General features: G+C 48.8%; 1 protein-coding gene across 3 annotated transcripts in view; it reads right to left on the reverse strand.

The window, feature by feature from the left end:
* Nucleotides 1–1,976: 1,976 nt before the first annotated feature.
* The window catches only part of F11R (F11 receptor), a 28,082-nt gene continuing 12,983 nt past the window's right edge, over nucleotides 1,977–17,075 (reverse strand). The window contains exons 2-10 of one of the 3 annotated variants that reach the window (XM_088801518.1): nucleotides 5,959–6,027; nucleotides 5,742–5,849; nucleotides 5,414–5,560; nucleotides 4,949–5,151; nucleotides 4,696–4,798; nucleotides 4,474–4,581; nucleotides 4,375–4,387; nucleotides 4,038–4,086; nucleotides 1,977–3,904 (exon numbers count right to left, since the gene is read on the reverse strand). In XM_088801518.1, the coding sequence (XP_088657644.1) occupies nucleotides 3,869–3,904; nucleotides 4,038–4,086; nucleotides 4,375–4,387; nucleotides 4,474–4,581; nucleotides 4,696–4,798; nucleotides 4,949–5,151; nucleotides 5,414–5,560; nucleotides 5,742–5,849; nucleotides 5,959–6,027 (836 nt within the window). In that variant the 3' untranslated portion in view covers nucleotides 1,977–3,868. Of the gene's footprint in view, nucleotides 3,905–4,037; nucleotides 4,087–4,232; nucleotides 4,388–4,473; nucleotides 4,582–4,695; nucleotides 4,799–4,948; nucleotides 5,152–5,413; nucleotides 5,561–5,741; nucleotides 5,850–5,958; nucleotides 6,028–17,075 lie in introns of those variants that run through there. The other 2 variants (XM_088801516.1, XM_088801517.1) reach the window with 2 other exon arrangements.

A 17,075-nucleotide genomic window follows, 5' to 3' on the forward strand; every position in this document is an offset into this window, starting at 1 on the left:
AAAGACAAGAGGTGATAATGCTGGTGACAGACTACATAACAGCTGTCACTCAGCTTGACTGGTGTTGATTTTGGAACCTGACACTTATTCACTGACCATATATGGACAGCACTACGCGCCTGACCCTGGGCACGCTCTGTGAACACAAGCCCCCACCCGCAAAGAAGCTGGGGACACATCCTACTTACTGAAATAATGACTGAACAACATCATTTTATTATTTCCGCATAGTTTAACAATCAACTAGAAACAGAAAGTGGATTTAAGTGTTATGACTCAGTGGGGATGGGTCTCCCCACACCACACCTCCTGCCCCGTCACTTGTCACATGCTGGTTTCCATCCTCTCTCTTCTCTTACAAGTTTCTGTATGACATGGTTTTTAAGTCCCTTTACCATCCACATCACTTTCTATGAGCATACTTCAGTTTGTCTGTAACTGTCTTCAAGTGTGGAACCTAGAACAGAACTTCATTACTTCAGGATGTAGTGCCACCGGCAACGATGGGATTTATCATTCCTGCCTACTCAGATCTTTTTTTAAATCATTCTGCAAGCTGCTGAGGTTGCCCTTCCGTCTCTAACTGCTTGCCATCAGTAAATATGACACATACCTTTTCGAGTCACCAGCAAAAATGCATGCAGTTCACTCTTCACTCCAGAAGGTGGCACTCACAGGTCCATTTTGTCAAGAGCTCACTTGTCTGTCCAGCAGATCCTGCTGGGATGGCAGACTCACGTGATACGGTCACAGCTCAGAGGAAACCGCAGTCACATCAGGACTTTCATTGTCCTCTCTCCCGAGACCCACATTCCCACCTGTCCAGAGGAAGTTACATTGCGTTGGCTCCTCCTCCTGCTTTCCTTTCCTGTCAGGGTCACTGAGAGCAGGAATTGGGCTCCCAGCTCCAACCTCCCCCTGCCACCCCCCCACCCCCACCCCCCACCCCCCCCACCCCCGCCCCGTGTCCCAGCCCCAGAAATCCCACTTGCCTAGTACTGGTTATGTGAACACAGGCAACCTCCTTGTAATTTCTGTGCCTCTAATCATTCAACAAGTTACCCCAAGAGAGTAAAAAAGATCCATTTCATATTAGAATTTTTTTTTTAAAGATTTTATTGGGGGAAAGGGTACAGGACTTTATTGGGGAACAGGTATACTTCCAGGACTTTTTTCCAAGTCAAACTGTTGTCCTTTCAATCTTAGTTGTGGAGGGTGCCGTTCAGCTTCAAATTGATGTCCTTTCAATCTTAGTTGTGGAGGGCGCAGCCCAGCTCCAGGTCCAGTTGCCTGTTACTAGTTGCAGGGGGCAGAGCCCACCATCCCTTGCGGGACTCGCGAGGCGTTGAACCAGCAACCTTGTGGTTGAGAGCCCACTGGCCCATGTGGGAATCGAACCGGCAGCCTTCGGAGTTAGGAGCACAGAGCTCCAACCGCCTGAGCCACCGGGCCGGCCCCTCATATTAGAATTTTACATCTACTTAACAAAAGGGGGAAAATTGGAGGAGCTACAGAATTCTTTTCTTCAAGTGGAAGTTGCTCTTTTTCGTCCTTCATCCCCTTTAAGTTGCCGCCCTGCCCCATAGAACAGAACGTCCTGTCCCCTCACTCAGAAATGGACCAACCTAGTTCCCTCCTCTTCCTCCCCTGGCCTTGACCTGTAGATCCAGTGCAGATGAGAACACATCCTTACACGCAATCATTAATCCCTGGTCATGGGGGCTCATGTCTCAAAATCCCAATCTCCAGGAAATTGCCCTATTCCCCATCTCCCAAGTCTCAGTTTAACATGAGAAATGTCCAGTTCAGCCATTCCCATTCAAGCACAGACCCTGGGTAAGTTAAAGTGTAATTATCAAGGCTTGGAGAAGGCTATCTAATTTCTAATCAATAAAAATATCAGGTGGATTTTGAATGGATACATCACTCTGGGAGTCCCAATTCTTTTAATGTAGAACTTCAGGATATAAACAAACTCAATGTGAAAAATAAACATTTATTACAAAAATCAGTTTTGACATTATACAATGAAAGCAGACAAGGTGTTTTCCAACCCAAAGGGGCGGCTGCAAGCTGCAGAGGTGAATACCTAGGCTGGTACCAACTGCCTCCTCCTCACAAGTGGCCCAGGGTGTGAGGAGACTCACAGGGCAGTGAGTCACCTCGGCCTCTCCTCACACCTCCCAACAGGATACAGAACTGAAACATACTTTACAAATCTCATGCTTACTGAACCGTTCCATAATCTCTGCTTTTATTGTCAAATTTGATTTTACTTCCATCTGGAAAATTTTCTTTGTTCGCGTGTGACCCTTACCTGATGGTTTGATTGGTCCTGTTTTTCCTTTTGGGTCCTTGCTACAAAACTCAAACTCTGTTGGGATTTCCAGATCAGGCAGCGGAGTACAGCAAAGCGGTACTTAGTTTCCTCCACAGAAATAATCAAATGACCCTAGAATATCCCTTATTTGTGCTCTTGCTAGTTAATCAACAGACTGGGGGACGGTGGTAGGTGGGGAAACAGTAACTTAAGGGCAGAGAGGGACTGACAGGAAGACGAGGACAGGCAGGCCTACTCCCTCCTGCGCTCGCTCACCCACAGCCGGACTCAGACTCGGTCACCCAGGATCTTTTCCTTAAACACCCACCCCACCACAGAAAGTAGCAGCTACTGCTAAAGACGAGTCTCCAAATGGTCTGAGACGCACTCCTGCCTCAGGCTCCAGCACTTTCTCCTGCAGCCCCAGGGGATGGCTGGTCGGCAGAGGCAGACGGAGGGCTTTCTCCCCTCACTCAGGGCTCAGTCTCACATAGAGTGCCATCCTCCAGCAGGGGAGGCGAGGCACAGGGAGCGCTGGCACCCGGTCCAGTGTTTGGAGCTCCACGCTGAGACAGGAAGCAGGAAGGGGTGGGAGAGGAAGGGGTGGGACCAGCCCAGGTTGCTGGAAAGCAGGGCTTCTGGCATTTTCTTGTTTGTACAAAGGAGCCCAAGAGCCTCACTGCCCCACTCACAGCAAGAAGCTTCCACAAACCAGGTTCTTATTTCCAGCAACATCCAGCTGCACACAAACTCACACAAACACCAACCCACCATGAGCTGAGCAGCCCTCCAGCACACACCCAGGTCCGCACAGAACCAGGAGCACACGCACTCAGCAGACACTACGACACACGTCCCCACAGCCCAGCAGACACAGCGTCAGAAGGTCCATCCAGCTGTTCGGCCAAAGGAAGAGTGATGGCTCGAGCCACCAGCTCCAGCTTCCGTTTCTTTTAATCAGTGGTTAAAAACTTCTGCTTCATGTCCCCTGAAAGCTGACTAAGCTCTCCACAACAAAAGCACCAGTTTTCCCCACTGACACAGTTGGTGTCAGTCTGTGTGTGGCATTTCCTGTGGGAAAGCAGAGGTGGAAGGGACCTTTTCAGCTGCTCTGGTCCCCAGTCCCCACTTGACAATGGCTGATGCCAGTTATCAGAGCAGCGTGGGAGGAAACAGTTGAGGAATCGGGCTCGAGGCCTGTACGATGGTGGCTGTACCCGGGGGTGAGTGCCCTGCTGCTCCTGCCGTCTGCCGTCTGCCGTCTGCTTGGGAGGGAGCAGGCATCACTCAGCACTCCTGCTCAATCCCTCGGAGGGGCGGGAACGAAAGCTTTAGAGTCCCAGGCCACTCAGTGTTGGTGGGAAAGGAAGGGAGGGATGAAAAAGGACGGGGCACAGAGCTGACGTTATTAAAAAACATATCGGAACTAAGATAAAAGTGGGGCCCCCTGAGGGGGGCTAGAAAACAAATAAGGCATCATGTGAAGCTACAGACATCAGGGGCCAGAGTCTGGTAGCACCTGAGTGAGGCAAGCGCAGAGAACCAACGTCACACCAGGAACGAAGAGGTCTGTCGGAACTCCCCCTGGGGACACAAAACACCCAGTCAGATCTCTATAGTCTTCTTGAGCTGATGCTCCCCCAAACACACAAAGGCAGGCCAGAAGCCCCTCACTCCAGCTGGGAGGGCCTCCCCGCCCCAGTGTGGGCAGACTTACTTCACTTCGAGCAGTGGCCTGGCTGTAAATCACCTTTTTATTTGCAGTCCTGCAGACAAGCCAGAAGATGGACACACTCAGTCCCCGAGCCCCTCTCCTGAACCTCTGCTTGCCACCTTTAGAGGCCAGAACTGAGAACTTTACAGAAGCAGAGTTCTGGGGGATCGGGGGAAGAGGAGATAGCACAGGGACACAGGGAACAGAGGTAGAAAGGCAGGTGTCTTCCCTGCCAGGCTGGTGGCCTCCACCTCCAACCCCCTCCCCAGCCCATCTCAGCCTCAAACCACATGCATCCTGTTCTCAGCTCCGGGGAGCCCCAGCACAGCACCTCACTCACCCTTTCTTCATTCCTGAAAGAGAAGAAATGGGAGCATGAGGTCAGCATGGCAGAGGTCTGTGACGGTGGGAAGGAGAGCCTTGGCGGGCAAATACTTACTGTCAAAGTAGCCTCGGCTGTAGGCAAACCAGATGCCGAAAATCAAGACTCCAAGGAGAATGAGGGTTACAAGGACGGCGGCCACGATGCCCCCCACATTCAGCTCCGCTACAAGACATCGAGAGGTCGGGCACGTGAGCGCTTGCTTGGGGACAGCACCACGGAGCAGGGCCATGCAGACCCGACCCCCATCTGAGCTCACCCTGCCACACCCTCGCTCACCAGCTTCCATGCGCAAGGGGTCTGACCTCACGGGTGTCCCGTACCCATTCTGAGCCTGACACATGTATTCTCCAGTGTCAGAGGCTGACACCGGGTCAAAGACCTGGAGGGCAGAACACAATCAGCCTCCTGCTTCCAAAGCCAAGTACCGACCTTTCCTGTCCCGACCCAAACGCCATGCTCACCCTGTTGCGCGTTCTACCCCCACCCTCAGGGGTTCTGCATCCCTGCCCCCCACACTCCCCATCCATACCAGCTCCCCTGTCTTGTGGTTCAGGGTGTAGGAGGAATTGCTGAAGGCACGGCTGCTTTTGGGCTCCGTTGGCATCAGGGTCCCGTCCCTGAACCAGTAGTACTCGGAGGGTGGGGAGCCGTCTTGCTCGGAGCAGGTCAGCACCGCGCGGCTCCCGATGGTGGCGGACGAGGGGATGCTGACGGTAGGTTTGGATGGAGGCACTGCGAAGGGAGAGGAGGTGCTGGTCATGGGCAGGGAGGGCTACAGGCGGTAGGTAGGCCGCTGACGAGGACACCGCAGCCATCAGCTCTAGCCTCCCTCCCTTGCCATGCCCGGTCCCCCCTAAATGGGATCTGGTCCCCTCTGACAGCTGTGACAGCATCCCCCACCCACACCACAATGAGCTGGGCAACTGGCAGACGGATCCTACTAAGCCTTTGGGGGAGACTCATCCTGGCCCCCATGGAGACATGGGGCACATACCGAGCACAAGTAGCTGGACGCTGGCCTCCCCGTAGGTGTTGCCACCTTCGTCAGAGACCATGCACGTATATGTCCCGGTGTCTTTCCGGGTCACAGAATGGAAGGTGATGCCACTGTGTGAGAAGGTAACTCGGTCCTCGTAGGAAGCTGCCGGGAGGCAGAAGCAGGGGCAGAGTGAGCTGGGGCGCTAAGAGAAACTGGAGTTGGTGGCCCCCAAGCCCTAGGGGCCACTGCCCCCCCCCCGGGCGGGGTGGGGGGGTGGGGGGGAACCCAGGCAGATCTGTCCCTCCACAGCCCGGGCCGGCAGGACAGGGGTGGAGTGTCTCACCTGTAATCTTGTTGTTGTAGCAAACGAGGCTGGTGGTGTCGCCTTGGGCAAACTTCCACTCCACCCGTGGAGAGGAGAAGCCAGAGTAGGAGCAGGACAGCTTGGCGGCTGCAGCAGATGGAAGTGGGCGTGAGGAACCGGAGGGAAAAAACGGATGTGGGCGGGCGCTCCCAGGGCCCCAGGGGTCTCCCCTCCCCCCCAGCCCCTCCCAACTCACGTTTATTCTCAGCAACTCTGACTTCGGGTTCGGGAGTGAACACGGTACCGCTGCCCAGCGCCAGCGAGCCTGCGGAGGGGGGGGGGGGGCGTGCTGTCAGGAGCGCCCGCCCGGGGCGGAGCCGTCCCCGCTGACCCGTCCCCGCTGACCCGTCCCCGCTGACGGCACCCGGCTGGGGCCTCACGGAGCAGGGCTCACAGCCGCTCACAAATACCTTAAATACCTTCTGTAAGTGCCTTCCGCTACGACTGTAGGCCAGTACTTCTTTTTTTCTTTTAATTTATTGGGGTGACAATTGTTAGTAAAATTACACAGATTTCAAGTGTACAATTCTGTATTACATCATCTCTAAATCCCATTGTGTGTTCACCACCCAGAGTCGGGGCCAATACTTCTTTATCAATGGAAACAAAGTGCTTCTTTCAAATGTAACTTCTCTCATTGTGACTCCCAGTAATCTAATTAGGTCCCCACTACCATTTCATAATTCAGAGAAAGCGTCTCAACTGCAGCCACTTGTCACAGTACTGGCAGGAAGCCACCACAGCGGGAGCCGGGGGTGGGGGGTGGGGAGTGGGGGGGGAGGGGACCGTGGGGCAACCCCACATGGACTGCAGGGCACGTGTGCTTGGTTAAGTGCTTTCCCAGACGGAGACCATTTGATCCTTGAAACAAAACCGACAGATCAGCAGGGCAAGTATTATCCCAATTTTCCAGGAGGGACTGAGATGGGAAGGAAGGGAGGGAGGGAGGAAGCCTGCCTGAGCTCACACAGCTGCGTCAGGCACGCAGGGAGGACCAGAACGGGACCCTGATGACCATGAGCAACTCCTCCAGGCGGAAGGACCGGAGAAGAAACGGTAGAGTAGGCAGGGTGGAGAGGGGCGGGGAGGGGAGACATGGGGTGGGCTGGGGGTGCAGCAGGGGTCCCAGGGGGCTCAGACCGCCCAGAATGAGCAGCAGGACGCGGGGCTCAGGGACAGCAATGGCACTTGCAGGTTCTCTCAGTGTTTTCAGAGCTCAGACTCATGCCATCTGCTCTGTTTACAGTTTAGGTCAGATTCCCGTCTTCCTTAGATAAGTGCAAGCATGTCGGTTAAACACAGCACACTTCCCCTTTATTTATTAATTACGCACAAAGTAAACCTGCTCTCTCCACCTCTGAGGCTTCCTTTGCTCACCTGAAAGGTTTGAACCAGATGCTCTCTAAAGTCCTTCAGGTTCCTTTTTTGGCATTAATGTTGACATAATTTATTTTAATTGACAGACAACACTGAATTAGTCTAGATAAACACTCTCTCCCCCATTTTACAGGTAAGAGAATTAGCTGCTGAAAGGTTAAGAGGCTGGTGAAGGTTTCACAGCTGGGAAATGGTAGCGGTGACATGAGCAGACAGGTGACTCCTACACCCCTTTTTTCCTTACTGTGTCATACGTTGATTAACCACGCCTTCTCAGAAAAGCCACTGGTTTCATGGAGGCAAACTATGTAATAAAATGGCGTTCTTTTAAACTTCAGGCCCATTTTTATGTATAAATTCTAATAATATTACCTTGTATGTATATATCTGGCATTACATTTTAATGTCAAATCTATTATCGAATGTAATAACAGATACAGAAATTAAGTCCAGTAGCTTTACAAAATTGAAAACTAAGGACATGAAATCTCAGCTCTCATCAAGAATGCTGATAATGAAATGCTTTGATTTTTGTCCAAGTCAGTTTTCTCTGCTGTAATGATCAGAACTTGTTTTTTTAAGATTCTCAGAATTTACAATGTGCTACCTGTGATCAGTGCCTGAACCAGACCTCTCCTCAGGAAGGCTTGTCCCAGCCACGAGCGGGGACGCCCTCTTAGAACAGCCAGAACACTGTGGGCTGGGACACACCTCCCGCCAGGGCAGGAGTGGGGGCTCCCACTGCCTGATCAAGGACAGGACGGGTCTATGGAGGCCTTGCTCCAAAGCCTCCCGGGGATGGGCGGCCACTCCAGTGCGACTTGGCGTGTCCCTCTGCCCAGCACCCCCTCCTTCCAGAGGTGTGGGTCCCAAGAATGTCCCGGTACGATGACTTGACAGCTCAGAGTCAGCGTCCCAAGAACCCAACCTCTGACACCACCCAAATAAAGAACAGTTTCCCATTAAAATAAACACTAGCCTATGAAGTAAAGGGCAGTACACATACAAAAACAAACAAACAAACAAACAAAAAAAGACACAGCATATGTGTTTCTGCGTTACTTCTGCCTTTAGCTGAGGTTCTTTTCTGAGTCCTCTCAGATCATCAGATCTGAAGCACATTCAGGAATTACACCCAATACATACAAACACTGTGGGCCACACACATCTCTCTTCTCATGAATCCTGACCCACTACCAACCTGGTACAGGCCTCTCTTCTCTTGTTTACAATCCAGGACCCTTCACCTCAAGTGCCTCCCACCTCCCCCCAAGGCAGGACGACGGTTGTCTGCCTGTGTCTGGCTGTCTTCCTGTCTCTCCCTGCCTGTGTCTGTCTGCCTGTCTCTCCCTGCCTGTGCCTGGCTGCAATACTCAACTCTACTGTGGCTGCGTATCTCACTGTGACTCCAGGCTCACAGCCATGCCCCTCTTATCACCACAGAACACCTCAGCCGATGGCCACTGCGTCCACAGTGCCCCTCTCATTCCTGGAACCAGACGGCCTACATTAAATTCCCATCTCTGTTACTTACTAGGCTGTGCAACCCGGGCAAGCCGATTAGTGACTGTGAACCTCAGTTTGCCCATTTGTAAAAGTTTCTACATTCAGAGGCTGTTGAGAGTTAAACTAATACAAAGTGCTTCCAACAGTGTCTGACCAACAGAAAGCACCAAATCGCCATTATATCTTATCGTTATCGTCTGTACACACTCCCTTGTAGGACTTCAATGTTTTCTTCAACAAGACATATAAACAAATATAAATACTGCCTGAAAAATGCTTCCACTCCAGCCCACCAAACCTTCTCTCCTCTATCACTGGAAAGACTAACTCTTTTCTAGAACCTTCACAGATAGGCCAGCAGACCTGAGGGCTGTCCCTCACTGCATCCCACGGCCGTGCGTACACCCAGTCATCCTCCCTGCCCACTCCCCTCATCTAGGCTGTCGCCTCATCCTGGCCTTCTCTTTGCCCTTAGCTGTGGACCTGCACTTGGCATACGATGCACACATACAAATGTCCTACTAATGCACACGATAAACCAAAAGAGAAGCAAATTTCATCCTTTCCACTGTGATGTTTGCTCTAAGTTCACAACAAGAAAGAAGTTGAAGGCATCAATACATTTTTGGCCCTTTCACGTGCAGAAAACCTTTACTTTATCTTGCACCCCGCTCTAGATGGAATGCTTTCCCATTCCTTTTCGCTCCAAGCTTCTTAAGGAAGTCATCTACCCACAGCTTCCAGCAACACACCCAAGTACCACTCATCCTGCTGTAGTACGGCTGTGGCTCTCACCTGGGAATTACAATGGCTTTTACCAAGGCTATCGGTCACTGTATTCCTCAATTCTTAGAGAAGAGCTTCTTGGGGGAAATTATGTTAAATATATACAAGTACATAGGCTATAAATCACACCCCAATTTCCAAAACATTAAAGCAGCCTTAGAATAAAGAACACCCAGCGTTTGTTCAGTTACCTCCTGTGGCCCTTGTAAGATGTCTGCCCGCTGGTCACTGCCCAACTCAGAGGTCACTCCACCCCTTTGGTTTCTATGTGTGGCCCTTCCGGGCTTCTCCCTGCCTGACTTTTGTCTTATTCTCCGGGGAATTCGCTCCCTCTGTCCATCCCTTAATATTAGTGATGCCCAGCACCCATCCTGGGCCTTTTCTCTCTCCATATTCTCTAGGAAATCTCAAACACAGCCTGAAATTCATCCTCCCCCACGCCTGGCGAGCTCCAGCCACTGCCTCTCACCTGAGCCCCAGACCTGTGGCAGTGCGTTGGGCCACGTCACACTGCTCGGGACATCCCACCAGCTCTTTCCTCCCACGCCTCCCTCCGGGTAGATGGCATCACGATTTATTTGGTCACTCAAACCAGAAATCTTCAGGCCACCACCCTCTTTCCTTCACTCTAGTCAGTCAAACACGGGGAGCTTTACAATGTCACCTCCCAAATCTCCACCAAACTGGCCCCTCCTCTCCATACCCATTGCTACCGTTAGTGCCATCGTCATCTGAAGAACTGCAATTGGTCTCTAACTGGCTTCTCTGCTTTGTATAATCCTGACCCATCCTCTATGCCACTGCCGGCGGGAGAGCCAACTCTTACCACCCATTGGAAGTACCCTGCGTGGACCATCATTGAATCCCTACAACAACCTTAAGATTTTCATTTTCATTTTCACATGGGGAAACTGAGGCCCAGAGCTGTTATGTGGTGGCACAGATTCAAATCAAGGCAGGCAGTGCTACACTGTACAATACCACCTTCCTCAAAACGCAAATCTAATACTTGGTCAAGCTTTCAATGATTTCACTGTTGCCTACAAGATAAAATCCAAATTCTTCAGCAAGGCAAGAGTTCCAGCACAACCTGACCTTGTGATAAGCTTATCATTTTCATCACACTCTCTACTCTTGCAGTTTACCCTCTAGCAATACGAAACTAAATACTTACAACTCCCAATAAAGACCAGCTGTGTCACAGCACGCCACTCCTGCTACATGTAACACCCTTTCTCTTTCCCCACTTTCTTCATCTGGCCAGCAGCAGCTCATCCACATTATTTTCCAGGAAATGATCTGCCCTCATGACTTGACCAGAGCAAGGTCAAGGCCTGTCCCAGGCTTCCACTGTCCAATGCGAAGCACTGTCAAAGCCTGTCCCCGTTATGATGACGTCGCTGTGCACGCGTGCGTCTCCCTATTGTACAGTAAATCCTCGGCAGCAGGGACCCTGTGCTACCCTGTTTGTGCGCGCTCAGCGCTGAGCACGATGCCTGCACAGGTCGGCCCGCACTAACGAGGCCACAGCCCATCACTCACTCCTACATCCACCTGTTTAGGTTTTTCTACAAAGATGAGCCCACTTTTCAAACTGGCAGATGGGGCATGCCCAAAGGAAGAAAAAAACAAACTCGATTCAAAGCCCAATCTTTTAAAAATTTTAGTACTAGCAAAGGTTTTGTTTGTTTGTTTTTAACTGTTCAGCTCTCAGGGATAAAAATGAGTGTTCCATTAATCTTTATTAAAACTTAGTCTCAGAACTTAAAAATTAAGTGTTTCTCAATTTGCTTCATAGTTTTGAAAAGAACTCAAGTTCTTTGCACATGGGCGATTTCGGCCTATCATTCTGCGAAAGGGACTTTTCTCGCATCCGGGCTTATCTTTGGGTGTCTGCATGACAGTAGCAGAGGGGGCCTCCTGCATCCCGGGGGAGTGTGCCGGGGTCAAGGTGGGACACGTGCAGGAGGTTTTCTAATGCCGGGTCTAAAATAGCAGTGCAAAGGGGGGGAGACGTGGATCCATTTAAAGTACCCCCATTGTTTTCAGGACCATGAGAGCAACCGAGAGACTCCAAGCGGGCCCAAGGCAGCTAAGGCGGAGGCCCCCGGCTAGAGCAGAGGTACTTTGCAATTGGTTCAGGGCTGTTACGAACTGAACTGCATTCCCTCCAACTTGACAGCCTGACCCCCAGGACCTGAAATGTGGCTGTGGAGAGGGGCCTTTACCATGGTAACTAAGTGAAGACAAGGCCCTAAAACACGCCCTGAGCCACGCTGACGGTGTCTTTACACCCAGAGGCACCAGGGTGCTCATGTGTCTTTATACCCAGAGGCACCGGGGTGCTCATGCACACGGGAGGCCCATGTGAAGAGGCAGCGTGTGGGCAGCCATCTGCAGCCCAGGAGAGAGGCCCCGGGAAACCAACCTGCCCACCCTGATGTGAACGTCCAGCCCCCAGAACTGTGAGAAATTACTGTTGTTTAAGCCACCCTGTCTGTGCTATTTTGCGATGGTGGCCCGAGCTGACTGATCCAAAGGTCTAAGCTGGCATCAGCAGTGGGCATTCGTTTGACTTAGGTAAGCATGACGGCATTTCTTTACAATGAAGGAAACCATCAACGAATGGCAAGGCAATGAATGGCAAGACAATGGGAGAAACTGTTTGCAAACCATATATCCATCTGATGAGGGGCTAATATCCAAAATGCATGAAGAACTCACATAGTTCAATAGCAAAAAGAACCAAACAATCTGCTTAAACAATGGGCCAGTGATCTGAGTAGACATTTTTCAAAAGATATGTAGCCAGCCAACAGGTATATAATGCTCCACTGTCACTAGTCACTGGGGAAATGCAAATCAAAACCAAAATGAGCTGTCAACACACAACCGTCTGAATGCCTATTATCAAAAGGACAAAAGATAAGTGCTGGCAAGGCCATGGAGAAAAGGGAACCCCTCATGCACTGTTGGTGGGAATCTGATGGGTGCAGCAACTATGGAAACCAGTATGGAGGTTCCTCAAAGATGTAACAATACAACTACCTACCTTATGCCACAGCAATCCCACCTCTGAGGATTCACCTGAATAAAATGAAAACACTAACCTGAAAGGTTATCTGCACCCCATGTTCACTGCAGCCTTACTTACAACAGCCAACATGTGGAAGCAACCTGGGTGTCCATCAACGGACAATGGAATATGATTCAGCCATAAAAAGAATGAAATCTTGAACTCCATCACTAGAGGAACGGAGAAATAGAACGTGCTATGTTCACAGGGTAAGGTGCTATCAGCCAATAAAAGGACCTATATCTATATATTTATACACCTATAGACATGCATTTACAATTTATATATGACTAGTCCTCAAAGCATCTTATTGTGAAATAAAATTTTTGAAAGAAAAATAAAGAATGAAATCTTGCTATTAGCAGACAGCAGCAAGAATGATCACAGAAGCACTGGCTGTAACAGTGAACGAGAAACCACCCAAACGTCCACCATCAGCAGAATGGAAGAATGTGGCATCTTCCCCCAGCGAGGTGCTACAGAGAAGCAAAGCTGAGTACGCCTAAGTTGCACGCATTCTCACAAACACACCAACGAATGCCGAAGTCAAAAACATGCCAGAAGAAACACACTGTTTACGGATACAAATATATGTGGCAAAACCAGAAGGAAAAGCAAAGAAATGTTAACTATAAAATGACACCTGGAGAGGAAAGAGTGCGGGAATGTATTAATCATTGTGGAGGGGTTTGAAGGTATCGATGAAGTTCTATTTTTTAAGGTGGTGGTGGCTGCATAGACGTTCATTATTCTTTAGTCTGTATGTTTTGTGTGTGTGTGTATATATATATATACACACTCTTTTGTAGGGAAAGATAAAAAAATCTCGCCGTTTGCGACAACATAGATGGAACTTAAAGGATTATGCTGAGTACAATAAAACAGATGAGAGACAAATACTGTACGATCTCAGATACAAATTTTGTGGGTATGTAATACACAGCATAATGAGTATGGTTAACAATACTGTACTGCGTATGTAAAGTTGCTGAGAGAAAATCTTAAAAGTTCTTGTCACAAGAAGATAAATTCTGTAACTATGTATGGTGATGGATATTAACTAGACTTGTGATCATTTTACAATATATACCAATATCACATCATTACACTGTACTCCTGAAACTAAAATAATGTTGTATGTCAATTATATCTTAGTAAGAAAAAAAATAATTATTTTTAAAAAAGGATCAACAGAACTCTTAAAGACCTTCATAAGGCTTGTCCTATACTTTTAATTAATCTTCTCTGAATTCTAGACATATTACTTACGGAGCATGACCACATGAATAAAATAATAGCATGTGCCAGGTACTCTTCCGAGACCGTTACATAAGGTTTAATTCATTTAATCCTCACAATACTGCTATCAGATAAATACATTACTCCCACCTAACATATGAGTGCAGTGGGGCTGTGGCTTTGCAGGAAGCCCTTTAGGCTTCTAATCCAGGTAACCCGGCTCCAGTACACGACACATTCACAACATGGAAAAATGCCATGTTGCCACCCCAAGGTCAAGGCAGGTCAGTTTGTACTGGCATAGAAACATGTTTAACATGTAAAAACAGCATATAGAACGTGATCCTACTTTTGTAAATAATAAAAATAACCTGCGTCGATGCATAAACAATCTCTAGATCTCAAACAACGGACAGTGCACATTGCCTGAGGGATCAGACCACAGGTGGCTTTTCTTTTCCAGGTTCTATATTTGTGTAAAAGTAAATATGGATTAGGTATTTTAATTTAGAGAAAAAGAGGGGGAAAGGGGAATAGAAAAGGAAAAAAATCAGACAGATGACAAGGAAAGAAAAACCAAACAGGAAATATCAAAATAGTGGCACCCGGGCCAGCCCGGTGGCTCAGGCGGTTGGAGCTCCACGCTCTTAACTCCGAAGGCTGCCGGTTCGACTCCCACATGGGCTCTCAACCACAAGGTTGCCAGTTCGACTCCTCGACTACCAACGGCAACCGAATCTGGAGCTGAGCTGCGCCCTCCACAACTACGATTGAAAGGACAACAACCTGACTTGGAAAAAGTCCTGGAAGTACACACTGTTCCCCAATAAATTCCTGTTCCCCTTCCCCAATAAAATCTTTTTTTAAAAAATAGTGGGACCCATACCAGGAAGCACTGAATGGTTAACTAACACGTTAGAGGTGAAATGAGGTAACAGATGAGTAAGAAATATGAGATTACTACACCTGCAGTGTAATTGTGAGTCTGATACATTTCAAGGAGAGAGAAAGGGCAGGAGAAAACCAGAACACAGGTCACTTGGAGACAATGGAACTGTGAACAGGAAAGTGGGTAGGTGGAACCGCACAGGGGTAGGAAGCGGAACAGAAGTTGGGTACAGAGAAGGGAGGTAGTGATTTAGGCGCTAAGACACAAATCAATCACGCATGTTCTCATACAGCTCAGATGAGAGTTGGCGGTGTACAGATCTCCAAAACTGGGGATACAATTCTTGCAAATCACTTTGTATTTGAGTAACAAAGCAACTATGGCAAATTGTATTTTCCAAACTAGACACCTGTCTATATATTTCTCTCATCTGGCATGCTTTTCTTACATTGTGACTGAAGTCGAGCCTACGTCTCCTTCTCTTGAAACTGAGCGAGGTCTCATGACTGGCTGGGTCAGTGGAGAGATGGCAGAGGTGACAGGGAGCCCCCATATTAAGGCTCGTGCCTTGCATGCATTGTCTCATTAAATTCTCGCAAAAGCCCCTGAGACAAGTACTATTGTTATCATCCCATTTCACAGATGACAACGCTGAGGCTTACAACAGTTGCCCCAAATCGCGCAGCTACAAACAGCAAGTTGAAAACCTTAACCCAGATCTATGTAGTTCTAAGACCCCAAAATTACTATGCTTCACAGCATCTCCATCACACAAGCCAGGAAACCTCATTCATCCTTCAAAATCCTGTTCAAATATCCCTCGATACATTATGCCTTTCCCAGTCAAAATTAATCTCTCCCCAACTTCTACGAATGTGGCCTAAGAAAATAATCAAAGATAAGATAACAGACGCATGCACAGGATAATTTAATGTTATTTAGTCCAGCAAAGAAAAAGAAAACCTAAATGCCCAACAAAAGGCGGACAGTTGCGTAAATTATGTTACAGCCACACAGCTGAATGGATTTTGCTGAAAGCATATTATACTTAAAAAAACACATAGGGCTGGCCCAGTGGCTCAGGCGGTTAGAGCTCCATGCTCCTAACTCCGAAGGCTGCCGGTTCGATTCCCACATGGGCCAGTGGGCTCTCAACCACAAGGTTGCCAGCTCAATTCCTCGAGTCCCACAAGGGATCATGGGCTCCGCCCCCTGCAACTAAAATTGAACACGGCACCTTGAGCTGAGCTCCCGGATGGCTCAGTTGGTTGGAGTGCGTCCTCTCAACCACAAGGTTGCCGGTTCGACTCCCGCAATGGATGGTGGGCTGTGCCCCCTGCAACTAGCAACGGCAACTGGACCTGTAGCTGAGCTGTGCCCTCCACAACTAGGACTGAAAGGACAACAACTTGAAGCTGAACAGCACCCTCCACAACTATGATTGAAAGGACAACAACTTGACTTGGAAAAAAGGCCTGGAAGTACACACTGTTCCCCAATAAAGTCCTGTTCCCCTTCCCCAATAAAATCTTAAAAAAAAAAAAAAAAAAAAAAGAAAGAAAAAAGCCACATATGTATACCACACATCTACTCAGAGGGAAGACTGGAATGAAACACCAGCTCTAAGTTTTTATCTCTAGATAAGAGAAGTACATGTGATTTAATTTTCTCTATTTTCCCATTTTTCTACATTGAGCATGTATCATTTCTTAATTAAAAAAAATAAATCTTTTTAAAATGTACCACTCTTCCATGCTCTCAAAACGTTTTGTACTTTGACGCCACCCCTGGCACACTCTACTCTGTGTTCCGCTTGGTCAGTGTGTCTGTGGCTCCGTGGGGACAGAGGAAGTTATGTTCGCATCCTGGCCAGCTCCTAACACTGCTTTGCCCAGACAGAAAATGCTGTGATGAGAAGCTGATCACAGAGGGGGTGGCGTCCAGATGCCGGAATGAAGCCACCAACAACCAACCCTTGTACAAGCAGGTCATAGCCACCACAGAAAAGCTACTTCTTTCTACTGCTTTATTAAGAAATCTTTGTTTTCTCTATACACCCTATTGATTATTAGAATTTTACTTAAGTTGCTTTCTTGCCTTGAATTTGTTTGAACTCGTTGAAGAAAAGAAAAAGGAGGGAAACCAGCCAGGCAGTCTCTGGTTTTCTCTAAGAATTCATCCAAACTTCCCCTCTAGACATATGAGCCTCACAGGACCTTCTAACCATCAGGGAGGACCCAGGGCCTCCGAAAGCCACCAGCTGAAAGCCACCATCTCCAGCGGACTCTGTACCTTAACATAGGCTAATTGTTATGGCTGCCTCTGGCTCCCCTCACAGCTTTCTGATCGCAGGTGTGCCTGCTTTTTTATCCCTGACCTCTGGCACAGTACTCAAACATAGTAACCACCACTGTTTATTGGGTTAACCAATGAATTGGAC

Source organism: Rhinolophus sinicus, chromosome 11, assembly GCF_057876585.1.
Source record: "Rhinolophus sinicus isolate RSI-liver-muscle chromosome 11, RSI-T2T, whole genome shotgun sequence".
Classification (NCBI taxonomy): domain Eukaryota; kingdom Metazoa; phylum Chordata; class Mammalia; order Chiroptera; family Rhinolophidae; genus Rhinolophus; species Rhinolophus sinicus.